The sequence below is a fragment of the Phascolarctos cinereus genome, unplaced genomic scaffold (assembly GCF_003287225.1).
Source record: "Phascolarctos cinereus isolate Bilbo 61053 unplaced genomic scaffold, phaCin_HiC Scaffold_3;HRSCAF=262, whole genome shotgun sequence".
Taxonomy (NCBI): domain Eukaryota; kingdom Metazoa; phylum Chordata; class Mammalia; order Diprotodontia; family Phascolarctidae; genus Phascolarctos; species Phascolarctos cinereus.
The window spans coordinates 173,164,626-173,191,205 of NW_027555736.1; the positions used below are offsets into that span (position 1 = coordinate 173,164,626).

The 26,580-nt window shown below is 40.0% G+C and overlaps 2 protein-coding genes across 6 annotated transcripts in view; one reads left to right on the top strand and one right to left on the bottom strand.

The window, feature by feature from the left end:
• Nucleotides 1-5,077, top strand: part of SUPT16H (SPT16 homolog, facilitates chromatin remodeling subunit) — a 32,609-nt gene extending 27,532 nt beyond the window's left edge. Inside the window, exons 23-26 of the mRNA XM_021003258.2 lie at nucleotides 488-617; nucleotides 1,727-1,856; nucleotides 2,721-2,798; nucleotides 3,698-5,077. Coding sequence (XP_020858917.1) covers nucleotides 488-617; nucleotides 1,727-1,856; nucleotides 2,721-2,798; nucleotides 3,698-3,843 — 484 coding nt within the window. The 3' untranslated portion in view covers nucleotides 3,844-5,077. The remainder of the gene's footprint in view (nucleotides 1-487; nucleotides 618-1,726; nucleotides 1,857-2,720; nucleotides 2,799-3,697) is intronic.
• RPGRIP1 (RPGR interacting protein 1) overlaps nucleotides 4,791-26,580 on the bottom strand; it is a 31,688-nt gene continuing 9,898 nt past the window's right edge. For 3 of the 5 annotated variants that reach the window (XM_021003381.2, XM_021003689.2, XM_021003776.2), the window contains 8 exons: nucleotides 26,381-26,498; nucleotides 21,370-21,878; nucleotides 17,211-17,316; nucleotides 14,685-14,785; nucleotides 10,788-10,980; nucleotides 9,875-9,959; nucleotides 6,568-6,695; nucleotides 4,791-5,514 (listed from right to left, as the gene is read on the bottom strand). In XM_021003381.2, the coding sequence (XP_020859040.1) occupies nucleotides 5,402-5,514; nucleotides 6,568-6,695; nucleotides 9,875-9,959; nucleotides 10,788-10,980; nucleotides 14,685-14,785; nucleotides 17,211-17,316; nucleotides 21,370-21,878; nucleotides 26,381-26,498 (1,353 nt within the window). In that variant the 3' untranslated portion in view covers nucleotides 4,791-5,401. Of the gene's footprint in view, nucleotides 5,515-6,567; nucleotides 6,696-7,193; nucleotides 7,381-9,874; nucleotides 9,960-10,787; nucleotides 10,981-14,684; nucleotides 14,786-17,210; nucleotides 17,317-21,369; nucleotides 21,879-26,380; nucleotides 26,499-26,580 lie in introns of those variants that run through there. The other 2 variants (XM_021003542.2, XM_021003608.2) reach the window with 2 other exon arrangements.

A 26,580-nucleotide genomic window follows, 5' to 3' on the forward strand; every position in this document is an offset into this window, starting at 1 on the left:
TAGATACAGAGATGCATGGATTTATATTAACTGATGGAGCATGAAGTAAACAGAGCCAAGAAAACAATGACAACAATTTAAATAGCAGAAGGTCTATAGATGTGGAGTGTTGCATATAATTTTCAGATTCTCTCGTGAATTTAATGGTGTGAAAATAAAAGATATTAATAAAAATTCACTTTGGAAAAAAAAAAGTAGTGTGGACAGATAAAAAGGAAACAAAGTTAAAAAAGAAAAATCCTAGTGATTAGAGGAGAGCTTTACAGTGAGGACTAAGTACCCTGGCAGAGTTACTGCTACCTGAAGCCATACTTTGGGGACACTTGGACATAGTTTAGTAGACATATACAAGGAATAAGTGTTTTCTTGTATTTACACAAATGTTATGTATATTTGGTCATGTTAGTAACTAAAGTAAGATGGTACTGTTTAGTAATATTGAGGGGTTTTATGCAGTACTGATTTTGATGTTATATAACTCCCTTAGTTCCTGTGACCTGAAGTACACTGAAGGAGTACAGTCCCTCAACTGGACCAAAATCATGAAGACTATTGTGGATGATCCTGAGGGCTTTTTTGAACAAGGTGGCTGGTCTTTCTTGGAGCCTGAAGGTGAGGTATGTGAACTTAGGGTTTCAGGAACAGGTCAGTAGCTGATGTGTACAAGGTTGCCCAGTACCTTTTGGATGGATGGGGGAATGGAGATTGACATATGAGCAAAAAAAGACCAGACCCACTTGAGAGGAGGAAGTCAGGAGAACAATGTCAAGTGTGGACCACTCTCCTCTAATCCACCTTACAGGTAAGTCATAGATTAAATAATAGAACATTTGTATAGCAGTAGACAAATTTGCCTAATTTTATTGTCACAAGTATTGTCCCCGTTTTACATTTCAGGGAAACTGAGCCTTAGAGAAATTGACTTGTTCAAGGTATCACATAGAACAGACCCAAGTCCTTTGACTTCAAATCCATGTTGTTTCTGCACTACCATTGTATCTACTATTTTGTGGTGGGTTTTTTTTTCCAAATCACAAGGATAGGCATATTTTGAATGAGGGGGGTTTTTTTTGTTTGTTTTTGGGTTTTGTTTTTTTATTTTTTAGCCTTTGGTCTTCATAGAATATTAGTCACAGGGCAGCTAGATGTCGCAGTGGATAGAGCAGCAGCCCTGAAGTCAGGGGGACCTGAGTTCAAATTCAGCCTCAAAGCAAACACTTGACACTTACTAGCTGTGTGACCCTGGGCAAGTCACTTAACCCCAATTGCCTTAAAAAAAAAAACCACAGACAATATTAGTCACTCATAAGAAACTGTTTTTTAAAAACCATCCTTTACACCACAATCAGCCTTCTTTCTCAGAACAGTCTGTTTTAGTTTTTCATTTACCTGAAGGAAAAAGAAACTGATCTTTTCAGAAATAGAGAAGTAGGAGGATATCTTTTCAATTTCCCAAGTATAGAAAGGTCACTATACCTATCAACCTTTGACTTAGTTGATAAAAGTCTATCCATAAGAGTCTGTGAATCCATGAGCTTGGTCCAAACGGAACTATTTTATATTGACTTTGGTGATCTTGGACAAATGACTTTACCTTTACTTCAGTTTCTTCACATGAAATAGAATTAGAACTATTATTTTGAAAGGATTCATTAAATTATTGGTAGAAACTGTTTTAAAAACATGAAATGCCTTCTTATCATGGTCTCTGCTATTCTTATATTAGGGGAGTGATGCTGAGGTAGGAGACTCAGAGTCTGAAATTGAAGATGAAACTTTTAATCCTTCGGAGGATGAATATGAAGAAGAGGAGGAGGATAGTGATGAAGACTATTCCTCAGAAGCAGAGGAATCAGGTATGTATTTTTAGGGTCATCAGTTTCAGTGAGTATAAATAGAAGGCAATTCAGTCCAGTAGTCTGATAATCTTCGTTATTTCAGAGAATTTTATCCATTCCCATCCAAATTCCGTCTTGGAGGTATGTATGCTGAAGCACTGTTTGACTGCTTTGAGATTTAGATCTCTAATCTTCAAGTCACAGGGCCTGTGCAGGTGCTTGCTAAAAAATTGTACCCACTCTTATACTACTCATTAATTTGCTAATATGTAGCTGACTTCACTGTTCTCTATTCCTATTTCCATTCCCCTACATCTACATCCCATTCACTCTCCAATTCCCAGCATACTCCCATTTGCCTACTCCAAAGTCTAGCCCTACTGCCTGTCCTTGTAATATTTATACCCAGCCCACTAGTTTTTTATCCCACCTTAGCCCCACCTCTTGTTTTATCACCAATTTTGTCAAACTATCTCCATCTTAGTTTTAACTTCCCCTCCCTTTGTTTATCCCACTTCTTTTCCCAGCCCAAGTCTGGACTGCATTCCTGGCCCTGAGGTGTGAAAATTTGTGATTAAGTATTTGGGATTGAGAGAAAATGTCATAGTTAAGGGAAATCAGAAAAGCACATAAAATAACAGAGGCAGGGGCCATAAGGAGAATAAGAATTTTTCCTTTGTCCTTCTTACCTAATATCTTGGACTCCTATTATCTTTCATTCATCATTCTTTATCACTTTCTTCTGCTTGGGACTGAAATCTTCACCAGATAAAACTTTATTAGATGCAGCTTCTCAGGGAAAAAGAAACCTACCTTTCCATATCCACCTTGGTTCCTGAATCCCCTAACCAGCTGACTAAACCTGAATCTATTATGTTCCAGACTATTCCAAGGAGTCGCTGGGCAGTGAAGAGGAAAGTGGGAAAGACTGGGATGAACTGGAGGAAGAAGCAAGAAAAGGTGAGTTGACCAGCGATGTTGGGAGTGCAAACTTCTCATGCAGCCTTCTAATGTTGGTGGGGTGACCTACTGAGTATATGGCAGGTGAACACTCTTAAGAGATCGATCTGACACAAGTGCTGTGTAGTCCTAATGAGCATAGGAAGAGGAAAATGTAGGTTTGGAAATCGTCCACAGATATTCTGTGGATAAGAATATACCTCGCTGGATCTTTTTCTTAGACATCCAAGCCTGTGACATGGCCTAGGATTGTGTTCCAGATAATCAAATAGGGATTCTATGTCATTCTACTTCTAAAGTGAATCTTAAAGAGGCCCGGACAGTTGTAAAGCACATCCAGAGGCTCAGTACAATTTAATTAAGAACCAGACAACCTGCTAGAGACCCATGTAACCAGAAACTTTCCTGCACAAAGTCTTTCCCTGAAGCCAAACCTGATTTTATACTTCTAGACCTACCTAAGTAAGAATTAAGGAAAATTTTCCTAAAGTATGCTATTAGGCACCAAAATTGTGCTTTGGTGATCTTAATGCTTCTTTCACCTAATTCCCCAGGGGTGGTTTCTGAGTTTGAAAAGAAGTACAGACAGTTCTCAGTTTATGCAAATTTGCACAACACAAATTCAGCTCCCCAGGTTGAAGGTGGCAGGCAGCAGCCCAGTACCAGGGGTCCTCTGCTCTAGGCACCAAAGCCACTCAGACTGCAGGGGGCCCAGAGCAGGAAAGGGCAGAGCCACATGGAGCCCTGTGAGGGAAGGGAGAAGCCTGCTGAACGATCCACTTATATTAAGCAAGAACTGGCTCTATCTTGGCAGTGGGTGGAGCTGCCAGCGTAGTTTTATCAGGAACCTGAGGCTCTAATACAAAGTTTACTGATAGTCACCTCCCCTTTCTTCACAGCTGACCGTGAGAGCCGTTACGAAGAAGAGGAGGAACAAAGCCGGAGCATGAGCCGGAAAAGAAAGGGTTCCGTGCACAGCTCAGGGCGTAGCTCCAGCCGTGGCTCCAGACACAGCTCTGCACCACCCAAGAAAAAGAGGAAGTAGATTTGAACTTTCCACCTTATAATCCCTTCTTCCTCCAGCCAACCCCTAAATATTTTACATGACATAGAAACTGTATTTTTCCCTTCGTTTTCTTTGACTTTTTGCCATTTGTGTTCATGGGTTTGGGGGCCATTTTGTATGGACCAATCTACTCAGTGAATTCCAGGGCCCACCAGCCTACATGTCCTGAGACCACAACGTACACCAGTCAATGGCCCCATACAGATGCCGAGGGAAGAGGTATTCTTGAAGAAGGCCAGAGGCATCAGCTATTAATATAGTTTCCTTCCTCTCTTTTTTTATCTGTCATCCTCTTCCAGGAAGACCTTGTTGGCTTCTGATTATGATACCCATATGTAACCCATTTGCAAGGGGCTTGGGTTGAGCCACATGGATTCTGTGGCAGCTCAAAGGTGGTATCCTTTTTATAGTGTGGTATATAGGGCATTGCCCGCACCCTGGATCCTGACCAGCAGGCTCAATCCCTCCTCCTGTCCTACCCTATTGCCATAATCCTTTCCCCAGTTCTTGCAGTACTCAAGAAAAGGTTCATTTGAGGGCAATCAGCAGTTGCTAAAGGCTGTTATAATCCATAAGCTCCATGCAGCAACTTCAGTAATTGTCATTCTCCCTACCTTCTTGACTCATGCAAGGTCCTTCTGCTGTCTCCAAAGATGAGACAAGCAATATTTCCCTGCCTCACTGTCACACTTTTTCCTACAAATTCATAAACAACAGAGTAGGCAAGAGAAAATAATACAGCTTTTCTATATGAACTTCTCACCCAAGAAGGAATGGTTGTGACTCATATTCAATTCCTAATGAAATCTAGAGGGGTTGTTTTGAAGCAACAATAATTCTGGGTGAGAAAAGTTACTGTTCAGTATCCTAGAGATCGTATCAGAGAAAGAAAGGAAGGGGGGAAAGAAAGACAACACAGCCACTGGTCACTGTTCTTCATTTTTACTTGTCTTGCATTGTCCTGTATTTATCACAGTTTCTGTTGAACAGGTTTTTTTTGTTTGTTTGTTTTAGTATTTGGGAGGGGGTTTTGCCTGCCATCTTCCCTCCTAGTCCTCTGTGCTCACTCGTCCCAGAACAGATCATTCTGTGTCCTGTGACTTTAAGAGAGAGAGGCTTTTTGTTTTGTTTTTTTCTCCTTAGCAGTAGGACTTGATATTTTCAACTTTGGAAGAACTAAAAGATGAATAAAATGTGTTTTTTTGTAAGTTCACCTCTTGTGACAGTTCTTTTGTGCAGTTCCCAGAGTAGCCTGAAAGAGGTCATGAGCAAATCTCAAGTCTGCTTTCTCACCTAATGAAGTGCCAGGACCTTTCACTGCAGGAGCCGTATTTGGACAGATGGTACCAGAAAAAAGTAACAATGAGTCTAGGTTTTCTCCATGATAGTGAGGGAGACACTAGGTGTCACTAAGTAAATAGGGTTATAAATCTGTGGAATAGCAAAGCACTTCATAAGCAGACTTTTACAGTGGTCCCCTCAAAATGACCCTGTGATGTATTCACTTCTAAATAAGAGACTGCTTGCATCTGCGTTATCATAAATGTATGTCCTCACTCATCTCCTTGAAAATGGCGTGAAGTGCATCGGTTGCTTGAAGGGACACTTTCAATTTTCCGATGGAGGTAGCTTTGTCCTGAGGGTTGATGACTGTTGCAAATGAGAAAACATGAAAAGAGCAGAGTTAAGATTTTCTTCCCCCTATCCTGGGAGCTAAGGGCTAATAAAGGATGATTGGTAGCTAAATCATCTGAAAAGATCTGGACCTATGATTTCTTTTGTTGGTATCGGGTGTTTCTACGGGAAATCTTCCACTGCCATCATTTTTCTCTACCTTCTACTCTCAAACTAGAGCACTAAGAGGTTAAGTGACTTGACTAGGATAACAGCCTGTGTGAGTCCAGACCAGGTTTTCCTGGAGTGAAGCCCAACTGCACTTAGGTCATGCTGCCTCTCAGTCTCCTCAAGGACAAATGAAAATAACAGTTTGGCACGTATATAGTGATTTAAGAATGAAAATGTACTGTACGTATATTAACTCATTCAGTCCTTATGACTAACCTCTAAGATAGGCACTACAGGTGTTTATCCTCATTTTATAGGTGAGAAAACTGAGACTTAGAGGAGGTTAAGAAACTTGATCCTGGTGTACAGCTGCGAAGTATGAGCCTTGGGATTCAAACCCAGTTCTTGACTCCAAAGTCTAGTCCTCATTTCACTCCATGGTCCCTTGAAATACTTAAGACAAAGCTGGTTAAGGTCTCAGCTGTCTCTTGTGAAAGAATAAATGAAGCCACAGTTCTTTTAAGGCCTATTTTTCTTAAATGGATATCTTTAGAAACTTTTCTATAACCCAGGAAAAGGCAGAAAATCAATGTTGAAAGTTAATGCCCATCAGCATTTTGCAGAATGTATCCAATCCAGGGAAAGTCTCGTTTATTTATGAAAGTGAAGTTTGGTTTTCTAAAAAATTCCAATTAAAGAGTTTAAAAAACATATAACAATGCCCTGATGTTATTAAAAATTCAGTCCTGGACCATGTGGAATAGTAGTAGGCCAACTTTTAGAGTTAGCTGCAATTAAATGATGACAGAGAAAGATTCCAAGTTTAGTAGCATCTGATCAATTTTGCAGTTATAATTATGAAGGCAAAAAATGAAAAAGTGTTCATTAATGAGATGCCTTGGAAGTAAATTTACTCACTGTCTATCTCTTGTTCTAAAATGTCTCTTCCTGTATCCAGGATCTGCCACAGTTCCAAGTAAGCATAGCCTACTTCTTGACATTCATTCTTTTGCTCTTCAGGATCACTCACCACTATAAATTTCAGTCTAAAGAGGAAAAATATTTCCATTTGGCAGCATTCATTTTAACAGTCTTTACATTTTTTTGTCCCATCATATATGCTAAGCATGTAACATTTTTTTCCTCCCTCTCTCCCCCAGTTAACAGAAGAAATAGACACAGTGACCTCTTTAGGGACAGTTGTAAGGAAGGATAAGGACAAGCAGTCCTTTGTTTTTAAAATTGTCTATTAGTGGATTGTCTTTCAGGGTTAGAAAACCCCACAAAATACAGTCTTGAGGGGAGATTTCAGAGAAGATCAAAGAATGGACAGGAATCAAGATCAGACTGTTGGCACTGGAAGAGACCTTGGAAATCATTTTACAAAATAACAAATTGTCCAAAGAGGCTGAATGATTTTATACAAACTAGTTATTGACAAAGCCAAAATCAAGTGCACATGTATCAGTTGTAGAAAGAGAAAGATTATTTTAATAACTCATGTTTACATAGCACTCTTTCCCATCTCTACCACCCCCTGGAAACAAAGTACTTGCACTTCAGAGCAGGCCAGAGAACAACAGGGTATTCAAACTGAGCAGGATAGAGGAAAAAGGATAAAGAAGCAAGAGTGTAAGCATACCCAACCTTGTGAAGTTGCAGACAATGGCTGGGTAAAGACAACTGTGTTCCGTTGGGTTCCAGACACTGACAGAATGTCTGTGTAGGTAACTGCAATTCCAGGTTAAAAAAAATTTTTTTTAATCAAAGAAACTTTGATAAGAACTCAAAGAAGCCTGTGGGTAAGGGGAAAAAACTAAGGTAACGACCATTTTCGTCCATTTAGCTAATTTGCTTCTTACTCCTTTTTTCTCAACCTTGAAAGGTTGTCCGGCAGGACCGCCAGTCTCCAAAGGGGGCAGCCCTAGTCATTTGAAGTTCAAGATTCCTCGCCCTCAGTTTCAAATGGCTGTGGCTGATGGCAGCATTTTGATGAGTAGCTTAGAAACCAAAGCATCCCCTAGCAATAGCGGTCAAAGCAAAAAACAGATGGGTTACACCTATTCCAAAATAAGGGGAGTGAGAGGCATGCTTCATTGGATCTGTGATTATTATAGATATGGATGTTAACCCTAATGATGTAGAACACAACCTAGAAATACCCAGTCAGCCATCCTGTGCAACTCTTAAGGGAGTCCACCCAGTATATTGACGGCTTTCCTACAAGCATTTTAACATACCACATGTACTGAGCTGTTTGTTACTTTTTCTCCCACATGACCCACTTCCTTTTCCAATCATATGTTGTTAGAGGACCTCTTTTAAGGTTCTTTGTAATCACAAGCCTACTTTGGCCCAATCATGCTCTTCTCTTCCCTCTTGGGGAGTAGCTAGGTTCCCTGTGGATGTTCCTGTTTGCAAAATGACACTGTGTTTTATTGTGTCAAGCTCTAAACTACCACAGAGCCAAGGATACTTACACATTTGCAATTTTTATTCTTCATCATTGCTGTTTTCCATGATTCATAGCTATTTAACATCACTAGAAGAATATTAATATTATTTGCCATGAAGGCAAGATAGTGCTCAATATTTTGTTGGACTTTTTAGACAGCAGCCCACTAAGCCACGTCTTTAATTCAAAGTGACCCCCAAATTCCTTTCCTCAGTTAACCTACTGTTAAAAGATTTATCTCATCTCAGGGACAACTAGGTGGCACAGTGGATAGAGCACCAGCCCTGGAGTCAGGAGGACCCGAGTTCAAATCTGGTCTCAGACAAGACATGTAAGACTCACTAGCTGTGTGACTCTGGGCAAGTCACTTAACCCCCAGTTGCCTCACCAAAAAAAAAAAATTATGTCAAGGAGCAGTTTCGGATTGTTGAAAGCACTGCAGAGTTTCCAAAACGCAAACTACCCTACTTTTTCCTTCGACAAAGTGAGATCTCTTGTCTACCTATAATAACTAACCCAAGATATATGCACTAATGGAATAATTCAACGAGCAGACTTTCCAAAGGAATGTCACAGTCTGGTTAGTAGGCATGCTTTGTTCATTTGTTTTTTCCTGTATGAAATGTTATTGTTGATCTCTTTGGAAGTGACAGAAACATCATTAAGAAAGCCTTTGATGCAGTCAGCACAGTATTATCTACAAACAAGGGCATCTGGAGGACTTTACCACCTCTAAAGGATCCATTTTCTATTTGAACTCTGAAATTTATCCTCCATGATAGAAGTAAATACCTTTCACAAGCATCTGTCTCCCCCATTTTATATCACTATTGACAGAGTACCTATCACTACTGTCAAGATAACATATGCAAAGGAGATGACTTTAGAAGAGAGCATTTAAGGTTATCTTTTGCACTGAATCAATTATTTTTGTAAAAATAAACAGCAGAATCTTGTATTCTCTACACCTTTCAAGCAATTTTGTGACATGAAGATATGTGCTCTCTTGCATAAAATCATTTGTGAAAATACCAATTCCATTCTCATATTTTCATCAAGGATATGTGCAAATATATAGATCATTCTCATAAACATTTTATGAGATGATAAAGCAAGCACATAGGTTATTATGGCTTCCTTCATCACTTTTGAGAATAATGATCTCAAGTCTAATTTTATTCCAGTTGTCTGCAGCAGCCGCTCTAAATCACCTTTCCTTAATGGAAAAACTGTTCATATGTATAGCTTATGAATGTCCCTCACGCCCAAGTGTTTCACATTTGAGATTTTACTTCTTGTTTTATATTTTTGGGAGTTGTTTTTGTTAATCAGGTTTACAAATGCTTTTTAAAAAAATTTAAACCTACAAAGAAAAAAAATTAAACGTGAATAGAAATTCTTAGTAAAAACATAGGTCCGGTATTTGTGGGCTATCATTATTAAATGTTGGACAGCTCATACTGCCTTGGAACATAAAGGTTGAAGGGATCTTCTGGTTTGTACAACACTGTCAGTATTCAAATACTGATCATCAACAAAAACGACGGCACTACCAATGGTTGAGGCACACATGAGAATGTGAACTATACTGTCTGACTAAGGTTGCCACAAATAACATATTTAATTTCTTGATACTCAGATTTCAGGGAACGTGTACATCAAAATAAAAGGGACACCCTGTGTATCCAAACAGTGTAAGACATAGGCCTTAGGCCAGAGAACCCACTGCAGCATAGCTCCATTCCCTAAAAATTGATAGGCGGTACTTACTGCCTCTGCTCAGGATTTTTTTCCTGCAGCATAGAAAAGAGAAACTTCCTTCGGTCTCTGTGTTCCACTGGGTTCAGGTCTATCACTGTATACAAAAGAAAGGGAAACATAAGTGATATCTTCTCCCATTTTGTTCACAATACCCAGATCCCATTTATCTAGCATGTTGAGTTTTACAAAGAACTTCTCTATCACCACCCTGAGAGGTAGGTAGTGCCAGCATTACTATTCCCATTTTACAGAAAGAGAAACTGCAATCAAGTGACTTGCCTATGGTCTCACAGCATTAAGTGCCTGAGGTAGAATTAGAACCCAGTTCTGACTACAAGTCCAGGGTTCTTTCTACTTTATTACCTTGCTTCTCATAGAACAAAAAGCCAGATGCATCTCCCAAACTGTCCAAGTAAAGGTCTGGGACAGGGGTAGGGAACCTGCAGCCTTCTGACTGAGTCCAAGTTTTATAGAACAAATCCTTTTATTAAGGGATTTGTTTTGTCAAATTTGGATTCAGTCAAAGGGCTGCACTCGAGAACCTAGAGGGCCACATGTGGCCTTGAGGCTGCAGGTTCCCCATCCCTTATCTGGGACCTAACAAAATCCTAGGAAAACTTAGTAAAAGCCATGTGGTCCGGCAAATATCAGAATTTTCTCCTACCATATAAGCCCAGTCTAGAGTACTCCTAAGGGACACTCAGTAGGTAGTCATGGTAATCTGATAATACAGGTTTTTCACAGATAACTCACTACCACCATCACCAAGTCTAAGACCCTATAAAGGACCAGAATAATCCCTCAGAACAAGTTGGAGAAGGTTCCCAGTCTGTGCCTTTTGTCAGTGTTCTTTGCCCATTGAATCCACAGGACCCCTGACCAACAAGGAATCTGTTTGAATAGCAGAAAGGTTGGTTTTTACCTTTGTTGAAATGAAAGTGGATATCTTCCCCTGCCCTGGGTTTCCGAAGGGATACAGGTGTCTCCGTCTCTGACAAGGGCAGATCATGAAATCTGTACTCCACATATACCTGCTGGATGCTGTCATCAGACATCACTTCAGCTTCAGGGTCAAAGGCCAGGGACACAATTTCAATGCAAATCTTGTCTGAATTCTAACAAGAAAAAGAAAAATATCTGTTTCTCTGCTTTCTTCAGCACTCTAGGTATTATACACTCTATATTTGGTTAATAAGCAGTACCCCTCTGAGCCCTGTAGCAGAAGCATCACAGGTGGCAAAGCTATGTCCCTGAGAAGTAGTATATAAATAATTAGTTAATTAGTGGAAAATCTATATAGAAAACTCAGAAGCTTTATGTCACAGTCCAGCAAACGGCTTCTCTCACTGAGCATTTTCTTGTTATGTTCACATCCAGGGAGAGCTGGGAAAACTTTTTGGTCAAGTAGATTTTAAAAATATTTTTCTAAATAATAACTGTCTCATCATTATAGAATCAAGGTTTAAATATTACAGTTGACTTTAAAGATGTATTCTGTCACTTTGGCTGCAATACGGAAGTCATCACTGGTAAATATACTTGGGCCTACTTACACTTACTATCCATCTTTTTTGTTACCCATCAGATGACTCACAGTTTTGATTTTTCTGAGATCATGGTATTCCATGATTCACAGACATATAGCATTGCTGGGAAAATTTTGTTACTAAAAATACAGGCAGGAAATAGCTTAAAATCACTGAAAGTGCCGAGCCATTTTTTCCAAATGGGAAACACACTTTCCTCCTGTTACATTCTGGGCCAGCTCAGTACCTGTACGCAGAGAGCTAGAACTAATGAACTAACTCTCTTGGTCCCTTATTCATCTGGATGTCACAGTCTAAGCAATATGCATTTATTCGCCCATTTTATTCTTCCAGTCTAGACAGACCTATCTCTTTGGAATTACTGTGTATATCATTAATAGGGCTCTATAATATAATCCATTCAATTGGTGCAGTGGCGTCTGCCTATAGAAGTTGGAGAAAAATGCAACTGAAAAAATGAAAACTTCTGTTTAGACTCTTCGTTGGCTGTGAGTATATGTCTCTAAGTTACAATTTGCATGTAAAAGCTATTTTTGTGGTTGTTCAGTTGTTTTTCAGTCATGTCTGACTTTGTGAGCCCATATAGGGTCTGTTTGGCAGATACTAGAGTGGTTTCCCATTTCCTTCTCAAGATTATTTTACAGATGAGGAAACTGAGGCAAACAGGGTGAAGTGACTTGCCCAGGGTTACACAGCTAGCAAGTGTCTGAGGTCAGATTTGAACTCAGGAAGATGAGTCTTCCTGACTTCGGGTCCTGCACTCTATCTGCTGCAGCACCTCACTACCCGAGTAATGATACCTCCTTTCTAAACCCTTATCATCCAACCCTAGAAGTCTGGTGTCCTCATGAAACCTGGAACTCTCCACAACCTCCTCTGTGATAGCCTACGCAAGCTTGCATACCACACAAGTGTTATGACCATTTCCTTTTCCCTCTTATCAAAATTCTCATCCATCAAAATATTAGGAAAATAATCTGAGTAAACTAATCTAATGTATGACCCTCTCTCAATCTCTAAACATTACAGTCATATAATTTTACAGCTAGGAGATGTTTAATATTTGTAACCCAACTGAATCACTAATCAGTAGGATTTTAGGTAACATGGTGATTATTTTTAGACAAGGAGGCCTCCTCTTAAATGATATGAAGCAAGTACCGGGATCTCTTCTCCTTCACCCTCTCTGAGTGACTGAAAATAAAAGTGTTCTTGTCCAGACGTATGCTTAGAGATGGGACTTGGGACTAGAATGGTGGACACTGGTGATGAAAAGGAAGGCAAGAAAAGGGACATGGAGGTCAGGAGAAGAAAAAAGATGGCTCTGGAAGTTTTGCTCTTATCTTGCATTAGATGGCACCATGCTGTGTCAGGGAATTCATGAACCAAATGGCCTTGCCATTTACAGGCCAAGAGCATGAGGAATGACAGAAAGTTGGGAAGAGAGAGAAAAAAAAAAACCTAACAGTTATGACTTGGAGAATGGGAAACTCTACCAGGGAGCCCTAATATTCAAGACTCTAAGTGATTGATGGTTGAGATACATCTTAGGGATTATTAATGGTTGATGATCAGAAATTCCCTGTTTAATTTCTTTCTCTCACACTGTTAAGTCATAGATTCTACCCAGGAACCCTAGGAGAATGTATGCCTGGCAACCTCCTGATAGAGAAACCTATTCCCAACTGGTTAACACAAAATTTACAATTTTACAGTAGAAAGGAAGATGGAAGAATCAGAATTCAAATCCAGGTTTTCTAACTTGAAATATAGGGCTCTTTCCACTATGACAATAGTACAATCCTTGAGGACAAGGACCCTTCATATACTCCATTTAGAAAAATACAATGGGTATATATTAAATACTGACCACCTTTTGAAATCTATAGCAATGAAAGCAGAAATGGAATGTTTTCTCTGTGCAGATCCCACTTTTCTAAACCTCCTTGCCTTCCTCCCAAAAATCATCCTACTGTTTCCAGCAGTTACATCCCCTACTTACTACCTCTTATCTCTACTAAGGAAGGAGACTTTTCTTTAAATTTTATCCCTTTTTATTTTCTGAGAATCCCAACTGTCCTCTTGGGGCGGAGACAGAGTTCTGACAGACACCTGATACAAGCAATACAGACAAAATTTATTTTTAAGGAATGCCATTTTAACATGTGCTTTTTAATAAAGTTACTTTATACCCTGGCACAAGGCTTATAGAAATAGTGATTTGCTGATTTGTTTTTTAAAAAATCTAATAAAATAGATGTGTTCACAAATCCTCTCTGTACGGTAATTGTCTTTACCATTTTTTGTTCCAGTTTTTTTTACTAGTTTTTCTGTTTCTGAAGTGATCATATATATACATGTGTGTATATTATGTATGTGTGTGTATGTGTATAAACACGTGTGTTAAGAGTCTCACTGGAAAGATCTCAGAAACAAAATAATCCAGCAGCACACTCTGGACTCTGGAGCTGCTTTCAGTTTGGTGCAGAGTAGAAAGGTGACATATCAAGCCTTGTAGGTGGTTTGCCCTTGTAGGTAAAGAGTTCATTTCAGGGCAACTAGGTGGCACAGTGGATAGAGCACTGGCCCTGGATTTGGGAAGACCTGAGTTCAAATCCGGCCTCAGACACATAACACTTAACTAGCTGTGTGACCCTGGACAAGTCACTTAACTCCATTGCCTAGCCCTGCCCCCGCCCAAAAAAAAGTTTTTTAAAGAGTTCATTTAATAAAATAAAATAATCATTTTGGCACATAGTAAGTAGTATGCTCAATCTCCAATCTGGTATAATTCAAATTTGGCTAAATAAGGTTGATATTCCACTAACTTAGGAGTTGACTAGATGCCTATGGAGGGCCCTAGAAACTCTGGAAATCTTATGACTTCATAATTTGTAGGATGGGAACTAGACCACCTGTGATTTCATTGGTATAAGGAGACCCTAGTTGGGGAAACTCCCTCTACCAACCCAGGTCAGTACCTTGTCTGCAACTTAAAAGAGACTTAGAGAGTTGTTAAGAACATTGAGAAGTGAATATTTATTACTGACTTGCCCAGGGTCACATAGGCTGTCTGAAGAAGGATTTGAACCTAGGTCTTCCTGAGTTCAAGGCCAGCTCTCTACCCACTGCACCACATTATCTATAATTTTTAGTTGGCCAAATGAGAAGAAGAGCTTGCACCTGTTTTTTATTCCTTCATTTAAATATCACTTGTTCTCCAAGTTTACAATCTTATCTCACCCTCATTGGTTGTCTCCAGATTGACTTACTCTCTTAGGCCCTTTCTGAGACAGGGGTGTCACTATGACATCATCACTGTCTGTTGTCTGTGTTTCACTGACTTCATCAGCTTGTTCAGAAGGTCGATTAGCTGCCGAAGAAAAGATTGGAGTTATATCTCTGTGCCAGATAACCCACTCTTTCCAACAAAAGGTCCCATACGCACAACTTCTGCACCCCATTCTTTGGCTTTAGGTCATAAAGTCATGGCATCCAGAAATGGATTTTGCAGAGATGTAAAGCCTCTTTTCACAAAGTTTCACTTATTCTGAAATTTTTCTAATTATCACAGGCATATTTCTAAAACAGGAAAGAAAAATCCTTCAGTAAGGGTTCCAGAATAAGACAAAGATAAGGAGAGGCAATATGTCAGAAGTAGAGGCCACAAACATGTAGGCAGCTCCCTGGACACAAGTTCAGGCACTTTAACACTTTTTAAAATAAACGGATGTTTTTCATGCCATGAGAGTATTCTGTGTCACATAGGCACTTGTTTTATAGTAAACCAAGTTGCCTGTGATGCAGCAAATTCTCCAGTCAATAGTCACCCCCAGGGATACTAAAATCCTGCCAAAGCTTTTAAAATGCCTTGTTTCAGATCTACCCTGAAGTATTTCACAGGCCTAGAGACAGGAAGGGCTCAAATAAAATAGGTTGCTATCTTAGCACAGCATATGAAAAAAGCATAAAGCTACAAAACTAGAGGCACATATGAGTTTAAACAAGGCACATTCCTTTCTTCTATGGCATCTTCCATAATAATCATTAGACCATTATTACATAAGAATAGGTATTTTGGGTTAAACAGAAATTGCTTTTCTTAAAAAGCACTATATATCATGTCCATAATGCCTCACTGACAATAACATAACAATAACATAGGATCACAGAATCATAGATCTGAAGCTGAAAGGGACCACAAAGATCATCTTATTCAACTCCTTCATTTTACAGATGAGGAAACGGAGGCCCAGATCAGTTAAGAGACTTGCCCAATGCAGCTCAAGCAGGAAGTACCCCACAGAGCTGGGATCAGAAACAAGGTTCTCTAACTCTAGAGCCAATACTTCTTTCCAATATGCTAGGAAGCCTCCTCTCAACTATTCTAATTAACATTTTTATTAGCGCCTTAGGATTTACAAAGCCCAGTCCTTATGACAGACAACTTTCTGAGGTAGGTAGCAAAAATATTATCTCCATTTAACTGCTCAGAAAACAGAGATTAGGTGACTTGCCCATGCCCACATAGCTAGTGTGACTCTTTGAGGAGGAAAGACTGTTTCATTTTGTCCTTGTATTCCCAACACGTAGCATGTTTGTTGATGAAGACTAGAACTTCGTCCAGGACCAGTGTACTACAAATTTTTGGCTTGTGCCCAATGTGTCTAGAGTGCTGATACAAAGAGAAGTTCTATTCTTGATCATCTGAGGCCCAAGAGAAAGAGAGTTATTGGAAAGAATATGAAGATGTAAATGGTTCTGCTTTGATCTGCCTAATTAATTCAATTCAACAAACATGTATCAAATACCTAGCTATGTGCAGGATGTTGTGCTAAGCATTTCAGAATATAAAACCAAAGTGAAACAATCCTTACCCACAAGGAGCTTATATTCTTAACCTTATATATAAAAAGAAAAAAAAAGTCTCCCTTTCTACATTCACTTATAAATTAAATAGCTAGCCCCTGATCTTCTTAGAATTTCCTTTATCTCCACTTATCAACCACATTCTCCATGAATAGAAAGCCAATGGAGGACACAAGGCAGATTAAAAGGAATGTGGAAAGGGATGGGAAGCACATGTAGATAGATGAAGTCTATTGGATAACACTATCTATCTTAAGAATAGTTCATTGAAAAAAAAAAAGAATAGTTCAGTTGGTATTTACAGGCTAATTGCCAAGGGCATAGATAAAGAATGCTCAAGATCCAAGATTAGGTATTTCTAAAATAATTTCCTATACTGAGTTCTCACTACTGGAAAGAGCTAAGTCGTGGCTCAGAGAAGCTTGTTTCGTACAAGTAAGAAAAAAAAATTCTATCTGTTAAGTTATGTGCCCTCTCCAGTCCTACAATTCTCCTTTGAGAATTTGAAGGCTTTACCATGTTTGTACCTTCAGTAAGGTATATAACCTGAGTCTCAGTTTTACTGAATGTTCTCTAAGGTTCCTTCCAGTTCTAAACCCTATGATCCTACAACAAAGATGGATTGGTTAGAAAATACACAGTATCACAAATTTGAGTTAAACACACTTTCCCCTTCTGCTCCTCTCAATTCAGTATTTCATGGGCTTTTAGAGATAACATTAGCATAATCTTTAATTAAGGTGCTATAGTTAAACGTGTGATTAGGCCAGCTGTTGGTTAACAACTCCATCAGATTGTTACCCCACCATAAAATTTAGGACTTTTGTTTTATCCTCTAGCAAAAATACAGCCTTGAATAGTATAGGAAAGGAGTAAGTAACTAAGTTTCATTAGTGGTTAGGGATCAAGTGGATTCTGAAAGACAATACCAATGTCAGGAGATGGAGACTCTTGCTGCTTTACTTCTGGGTAACATTCCCCTGGCTCTTTTTGTGCATCGTCAATAGCACCTGACAATTTCTTCTCCTTCACCTGCTTCAGAAAAAGACACCCATCATCATACAGCTGGCAGTGGTTTCAGTCTAGTTTCTTCGGTGGCCATTAAGTCTCTATAAATAGTACCATCTAAGCAGTAGGTGCTCAATTAATGCTGGGACTGGGGGGGAGTGGGGAGGGTCAGTATCAGGTTACTATATTTTAAGACGTACATGTCTGACTTCTTTATGTTAATGAGGTGACTGCGGAGGATAACGATACTCGTGCAGAGACTCATATAGGAGAATCAAGACCTTGGCGACTAGTGCTTCCTTGTTAACCTTGTCACTGAACTTCTCTCAGATCCAACACAAAGGTGCCAGAATCCTTTCCCTTGAGCATTGTTTTCAACTTCTTATCCTTTCTTCAGAATTTAGAAATAGCTTCCAAAGCTACTAGCTTCTCCTTATCTCACCTCATTCATTTGCTATACCTTTTTCCCTGGACTCTACTCCAGAGTAGGCATGTGAGCTTTTCTTCAGTTTCTTCCCCCCCCTTTCCTCTCCCACCCCCTCCCAACTCTTCAAGTTAAGTAGCTTTAAATACTTACTAGTGCCAGATCCTATGCTAAGCACTAGGGATGCAAAGAGAGGCCAAAACACCAAAGCCATTTCTGTAGGCTTCTCCAGAACTCTCCTATGGCACAGCTGTACTCTATTGATCTAACGTCCTTTTATCTCCACTCCAGACCTTCCCTTCCCCTTTCCTAAAGCCTTTCCAGACTAATCCCACCTGATTTCCATCACACCTGTAAGCCACCCCAACCCCTCAATACATAAGTCTTTTGTCCTTTTCCATGCCCTATATATTCAAGTATCTATGCACAAATCTGCGTACAGTTCTAGTAGGAAATTGTTTTGCTCTCTTTCCTAGAAGATGATTCCGTAACAGTCTTGAGGGGACTGAGCATGTACATGCTGTGGCTCTGGCCCCCTGCTCAAGGGCAGGAACGACCAGACCTTCCTTATGGGTCCCTTGATCCTCATGATAGTGGGAGATGGGAGTAGGAAGGAAGGACATCCAAAATGATGTAGCTGAAGCCACCACAACTACTACTGGAGAGGAGGACAAAGTAATTCCCTCTCTTTTTTTCCTTTTTCCCTCAATGGGAAATCTAAGCAAAGCTCTTGGAGTGCCAAGCCCCACATTTCAAAAAAGAAAGCAGCAGGAAACCTCTTTTATGCTACTATGTAGTTTGTCTTGGCTTAGTCACCTGTCCGTGTTGCCACAGACTCATTACAGGAACCAGGAGATGAACCAGGAGCACATATGCCCTTTAACAAGGGACTGAGTCCCATACCACGCCAGAGGTAGCCCAAGCACATACTCAGCCCCATTTCCTCCATTATGTATAAAAGTACAGACTGATTTTTTAAAAATACCTAATCCAAATAAATTTGTGGTGGTTATGACCAAATTGGGTTAAATGGCCATGATGACAACATGTGTCTCTGTCCTCCAGCTTTGAGAAGATGGTTTTTGGGGACAGCTCTGAGATCCTTACCTTCCCCTTAGTTCTCACCTCCAATCTATTTCCAATCAAGCAATCAAGACTAGGATTTTACTTTCTACTCATCTTTCCTGTCATATTTTATTCTCGTATACCTTTCAGCCTGAGGCTTCCTTTCCTTTTTTTCTAAATCTTAAAGTTTATTTTGTTATTTCTTGCAGGTTAGACTCAGTTACACCAGCAATAGAAGCCACCTAACCCTTTTCAGAAGGGTTAGAGGAGGAAATTTCCACAACCATAATGTCTAAAAACCAGATTTTCCAATTCATTTTAGATGTTATTTCTCTACTCCAGGGGAACCCAGAAACAAAGAGGATGATTGTTCTCTGTAGTGAAACCAAAGAATTGTGCTGAACTGACTCCTTCCCTCCCTCCTAGATATTCATTCCCTCCTCCCTGGGTTTTCAGGCTCTGTCTTTGATTTCCTGCTACCTACCTGGCTGAGTAATTCTTAATTCCCTTCGCTGGACTATCATCAATGCCCCGCCCCACTTTGCTTCATTGTGCTCAATAGGATTCAGTCCTATGTGTCTGAATCTCTGTCTCTGTCTCTCAGTCACTGTTTCCATCTCTCTCCTCAGCTTCCATGAGTTCAATCATCATCTCTATCCAGATGATTACTAAATTTACTGATCTGGCCCTCATTTCCCTCCTGAACTCCAGTCCCACATCACCAATCGCTTGCTTTACATCTCTGACCTCTGTGTCTCATATACATCTCAAACTCAACATATTCAAAATGAAATTATCTTTCTTCTAAAACCCACCTAATTTCCTTATTCTTTATTTCTATTGAAGTCACCATCATCCTTTTAGGCAATCAGGTTCACCATACTTCAGTCTCATCTCTGACTGTTGCCTCTACCTTACCACCCATATCCTATCAATTGCTAAGTCTTGACAATTCTATCTCCTCAACGTCTCCTGTATCAGTCTGGTGCTCTCCACTCACCCTGCCACCACACTACTTTAGGGATTTATCACCTCCAGAATACACTATTTGCAGCAGCCCTCTAATTGGCCACCTTCCTCCAGTACATATTTTCTATATATGCTAACTGCCAAAGAGCCATTCCTGAAACACAACAGTTTTCCCGAGCTGCCTGCATGGTATTCCTAAAACACAAATCCAAACATTGACAATCCCCTTTCTCCAGAAGCTCCCTCTTACACCTAGGATAAAAGACAAATCCTTCTGCTTGCTCCTTCACACTTTTTTTTTTTTGGTGAGGCAGTTGGGGTTAAGTGACTTGCGCAGAGTGACACAGCTAGTGAGTATTATGTGTCTGATGCCGGATTTGAACTCAGGTCCTCCTGACTCCAGGGCCAGTGCTCTATCCACTTCACCACCTAGCTGCCCCTCCTTTATACATTTTACACTTCAGTCCAGATGACCTCTTTGCTGTTCTCTGAAAAGGATGTACTCTGTCCCCTCCCTCTGTCCTTTTGAATGGCTGTCTCACAGGTATCCCCACCTTTTCTCTGCCTCTTGGGATACCCGGTCTCCTTCAAAGTTCAATGCAAATGCCACATCCTACAGAAGCCTGGTCTTATCACCGAGTTGTCTTCCTCCCAGAAGTTATTTTGTTTACATTTTGCATTTAGATTTCTATATTATACATTTCCTCCCCTCCACCCAATAGATAATGAGCTCCTCAAGGACAAAAGCTATTGTCCTTGTATCTGTTTCTCAATATGAGTAAAATAAAGATGGTCCTCTTTCCTTGCTGTTATTTGACTAGTTCTAGAAATACTAGTGAAGGCAATAAGATAAGAAAAAGAAATTAAAGGTAAAACATAGGCAAAGAGAATATAAAGCAATCTCTAGTTGCTAATTATATAATGGTTTACTTAGAAAACCCCAGGGAATCAGCAAAGAAACTAATTTAGACAATAGCTTCAATAAAATAGCAGACATAAAATGAACCAAATAATCAACAGCATTTCTATGTAATAGCAACAAAATACAGGAGTAAAGAATAGGAAGTTCCATTCCAAATAACTACAAAATGCATAAAATATCTGACAATCTTTGTAACCTAACACCTAGCACAGTATCTGGCTGTAAGTTGTTTTTCTGTTTGTTTTTTACAATTATTAAGTGAATTCAGTGGTACTGATACAGTATTCTCAGTAACAATTTAACAAGCATGTATTAAGCACCTACTATATGCAAAACACTATCCTTTCACCCCAGTCCTCATAATACTTTCTCCTTCATCATTCCTTCCTTGAACAGGCAAAGGGCTCCCTACCTGGTGACATAAAATATTTTCTTCTTCAATTGGAATTTCTGTAAGTTTCTCATTATAATTTCCTATAGGTTCAGGTGCTTTATTATAATCTTCTACCAACAAGGACATCTCATTGTCATTTTCTACAGACTGTTTTGCCTCCTCGAAGTTTTCTATAGACAGCTCAGCCCCATCACAGTTTTCTACAGATTCTTTTGCTTCATCACAGTTTTCTACAAACAACTTGGCCTCATCCAGGTTTTCTTTAGACAGCTTTGCTTCATCATTATTTTGTATGGATGGGTTTACCTTGTAATTTTCTATAGGCAGGCTTTCCTCATAATCTTCTACATGCAGGGACGCCTCATTATAACTTTCCATAGACAAGTCTGCCTCATTGTAATCTTCTACAGACAGGTTTGCCTCGTAGTTTTTTGCAGATAGGAGTACCTCAGGATTTTCTTCGAACAGGGGTGCCTCATAATTTTCCACAGACAGGGGTGCCTCATTGTGATTTTCCAAAGACAGGGGTGTTTCATTGTAATGTTCTAGATGCAAGTCTGTCTCTTTATTTTCTACAGAGGGGGGCGCCTCACTGAAATCTTCTACTTGCAGGTTTGCCTCATTGTGTTTGTCTACAGATAAGAGCACTTCATTGTAATTTTCCACAGACAGGGGTGCCTTGTTGTTGTCATTTTCAACAGACTGGGTTGCTGGCTTCAGTGAACTCTCTGGAGAAAGGTAATGAGACTCCCACTCCAATTTCAGTTCAATGGACCCATTGGGTTTCCCCATAGGGTCATTGAGGTTGAAGTTACCTGAAACACACAGGTATGAATAGATATCAAAGTCTGGATGATTCAACATTATGGCCTTTCCTTCAGGTATGAATTAATCTAAGTTTTATTGGTAATAAAATGAACTTCTATCACATAATAATGATGGCTAATATTACTCAGGAATTACACCACACATTACTGAATTTATAGGGGAGTGAAACTATTTCAGCGTTCTAGGTGGGAAAAGAGGTAGGGGAATGTGGCTTGCCTTCTAGGAGCCCCCACTTGAGGGACAGCTGTGGTTCAGGTAGCTGGTGATGTTGATAATTAACCAGACCATACAGAAATGTCCTAGTGTTACAGACCTGGAGCTGGAAGGGACCTTAGAGCTAATTCCTAAAGCCATTTTCAGGTGAAAAAATAGAGAGACTTAAAAAGGTAAAGTGATCTTCTCAAGAACACACAGGTAAATTAGCAGAGATAGAATATGAATGTCTCCAAATCCAGCTAAGCCAAGTTGGTGCTGGCATCAATGCTTCCTGATCCTACCACCCCCATCTTCACCTTCTACCACACACACACACACACACACACACACACACACACACACACACACACACACACACACACTTTTCCTCTATACCATCTTCCCAGAGCTACATTCAGGAAGACTGCTCCTTCTAATGCATAAGAGAGAGGGAGTTAGGGTTAAGGGATGGGAATTTGAGAGTAGAAAGAACTGAGATCAGTTCTACTATTTAGGAAAAGAAATAGCTAAAATTGAATTTAGGGGAAAAGATATGTGTAAGCATAATCATGGTTATTATCTGGAGTTCTAAAAAATGAAGAAAGCAAAATGAGGGGATGATTTAATGCCACAGCTCATTAACATGTAATAAGAAACATTAAGCCTCAAAATGAAAAGCAGAAAGACTAAACTAGGAAAAATCCTAGGAAACACTACTATAAAGCTTTGGTCACTTTATATTCAAGATTGAGTGTGTAGCATTCAAATTGGCGGCTCTACCAAGTTGTAGGGATTTTGTTTAATTTATATTTTTGGTAAGAAACAGAAAAGTCCTGGGTTCTCCTACAAGGGCACTGAATTCTTGTGTTCCATTACTCTTGATGAGACCTTATTGTCTATTTTGTAGTTATTATTTAGCTTGCATTGTTTCAAGCAAGCAATTCAAGATAGATAGCTTGGGAATTTTTAGAAGACCTCACAGACAGGAGTAAGGGGAATGGTCCAATAACATCGAGCCCTCACCTTGAATGGCTTTATCTTGTGCAAGAGGCAGCAAAGGTATCTGAACTTTGCCAAGGAACCAGCCTAGCTCCGATTCATTGTCATCAAACACATATATAGGCAGGACTGTCAGCCTGAGATATCGATCCAGTTCCAGGGTCATGTGCACTGGGAAGCTGGCCCGATCACCAAAGTGGGGATGGTTGCTGGCAGGAATAATGGGTGTGTCATGGTCAGAAAAGGTGAAGAATTGATAGATGGCATACGGGCTGGGCTGTGCACCCAGACATCGGCTCCGGAGATTGCAGCACCTGACGATTTCCACCCACAACTGATTCCTATGCTTGAAAATCTCTGATCTGGACTGGAAAGAGGTAGGTCATTGGTTGTGGAGAAGTTAGCAGGCTTCTGGGATTGAGACTAGTAGACCAGAGTACTGCCCAATGGGGAGTGTGACCTCCTGAATTTTTTCCTGCTAATAGTGATGACAACAAACCTAATGACCACTGCCTATTTATGTCTTTATTCTTTAAAAGTGGCATAGAAAAGCAGCTGTAAGTACTCTACTCTCAAATTTAGTGCAAGCTCAATCAACAAGAGAATCCAAGATAAATAATTAAGGCTCTCTCTCATCTAAATTCAAGGCAGCATACTGGCTAGACACAGAAGGAGAAATGAAAACCTTGGATCCATAACGTATCTTTTTAAAACTAAGTTTAAAGTACTTTTTACATCTTTTTCATCCCTCCTCAGTGTTCCATGCACAAAATGCATTTTGTAAGAATGAAGACTGAAAAGTGGGACTTGTTCTTTTGAATGGGAGCCACAATTGGGAATAAGCTCAGAACACTTGATTAAGGCTAGGAGAATTGGATTATTAACTTGCTAGTGCTGTCCTGATAAGCTGTTGGGCAGCAGCTCCTTTGAAATATATTGGTGCATTCTCCTCACCTCCTCTGGCTGAGCCTTCCTGGCCCCAAGCACATTAGCAGACAGGTAAGCTTGGGCTTTCAATCGCTTATTGTATGCCTGTAGGCAGTGTGCTATGGGGGATTTCAGCCTCATCCAGTAATCCAGTGTCCCAAAGTCTTCTCCATTATTTCCTGGAGACCAGAAAGTGGGACATGTGTGGAAGAAACAGATGTAATAATATAGTTGAGAAACAAAGGAAGAGATTGTAAAAAAATCTTCAAGAGTAGCTGGGGAGCTTGGGAAAATCTACGCTAATACTAGGAGCTGTGGGAAAGCCAGGGGGGCAATACTAAGAGCTATGGGAAAATCAGGGGGGCACTTACCAATAAGCATGACAGTGCCATGGACCTTCTCCACTGTTTCTAGCACTTTGTCAAAACGAAGCCAGCCAACTGCAAGGGTATTGTGGTCAAGAGCTGCAGTCTGGTGGAGGTTAATTCGGGACAAAGCCCCTTGTAAATAGTTCAGGAAAAGGTAATCTGTTTTCACCACATATTGGGAGGTGAAATCATAGAGAGGTTGTGGTCCCACAGCCAGTGGGGTGCAGTGGATTTCAAAATCATAGAAGGAATAGATACAGAAGGAGGCAAGCTGGGTATCTCCAGCTTGAGACAGAGCTGCAGGTGACAAGTAGGCCTGGTGAATATGCAATTCAAAAAGGTTTTCTCCCTGGTGCAGCTGAAGATGGTCTACCATATTCTCCCCATGGACTGGCATTTCCAGATGCAGTGGAAACCTCAGGGTACCATAAGCCACATCTCTGAGCTGTGCTAAAGGGGAAAGAAAACTACCTCTTCATTCAAGAGCTGAGTAGTAAACTAATTGGTAGAAACAGAAAAGGGCTGAAAGTGGCCATTCAAGCAACAGTGTAATTCTAGGGGCAACAGTGTGATTCTTAACTTCAAATATGAAATCTGTTACTGACATGTCAAATAAAACCAATGCCTTTTTGTGGGAGAACTAACCAAATGGATGATTGAAAAGTAAACATTGAATGTAATATATACAACAAGCTCAAAAAAAATTCTATGGATAATTTCATCAACCAGATCAAACTGCTTTTGATAAACAGGGAGGGATGAGGGCAGGGGGCAGAATAAGCACCTATTAATGCCAGGCACTATGCTAAGCACTCTAAAAATATTATCTCATTTGAACTTCACAACAACCCTTCTAGCTAAGTGTTATTATTCCTCATTTTACAGTTCAGGACATTGAGGCAAATAGAAGTTAAGTGACTTACCCGGGATGATACAGCTAACACATATCTGAAGCTGGATTTGAACTCATCTTCCTGATTCACTCTAGCTTAGCACTCTATCCACTGTGTCACCTAGTGAGACCATGACAGTCATGGTTTCTGGTCAGAGGATCATTATAAGAAATTCATTGTGACTATTCCCAACAAGTAGAATAGGCTTGGAATGTTGAATGAAGAAAGAACAAGGTATGTCATATTCTTAAAAGAGTTCCTCTTTGGTAACTGTATGACATAGATGACTATTGCCATGTGCGTGTAACAGGCACATTTAATCACAGAGCCCCACCACCACAGAGGGTCTGTTACAAGATGCCCTGTGGGGCCTGATTAGAAAGGGAAAAATACAAAGAGGTAAGCAATGCTGATATGGCATGGGCAGCCACACACAGCCTTTCTACCTAATCTGAACCCATTACCTTCCACTAGGCACTGATCAGAAGCTTCAGCCTATAGCTTGATGTAAAGTAGTGCCGATACTAAGGGAGAAACCACCAAGACTGGAGGACAGGGTAAGAAGAAAGCAAAGTGACTCTTAATACCAGAAGCCATTTCCCTCTGACCATATTTCATATAGCTTAAAGAAGGTTAAATTAGAAAGCTACCTTAGAACTCATCTAGTGGAAACCTCTCATTTCACAGCTGAGAAATTGAGTCCCAGAGAGGGTAAGTCACTTCCCATAGCACACAGTGAAACATAATGACAGGATAAATAAGAGAAACAAGCTTTTGTTCTACCAAGCTAATAGTATGAACAAGATGATATGATAAAGGGTTCTTGATCCAAACCCCTCATTTTATAGATAAAGAAACAGAGGTACATTGGGAGGTCATTTTCCCAAAGATCTCAAAAGTAGTAAGCTTCAGAGGCACCATTTGAATCTAGGCCCTCTGGGTCCAGACCATATTCTAAGAACCAAGAGAAGAGACTTTTTAGGAAAATTGCAGAGGGAGGTAGGGTTAGTAAGGAAGCTACACTTAGTAAAACAGATGGCAGTTCCCTTAGCAATGGCTGGGATAAGGAGGAGGAAGCTTTAACTAAGTCTGTGTTTCCGACACTACCTTCCAGTTGTTGGATTCGATTGTTCTTGAGGTGCAGGAGTCGATTCAACTTTTCCCACTCCTCCTTGTGCTCTCTCTCGCTGTTATCAGCTTTTGTCTTCACGATTTCCAGTTCATCCTGAAATAAAAGGATTCTTCATTTTTTCTATGTTTTTATCATTATGGTTTAGACTCTAAGGCAAGGGCTCTATGGCTTTCTA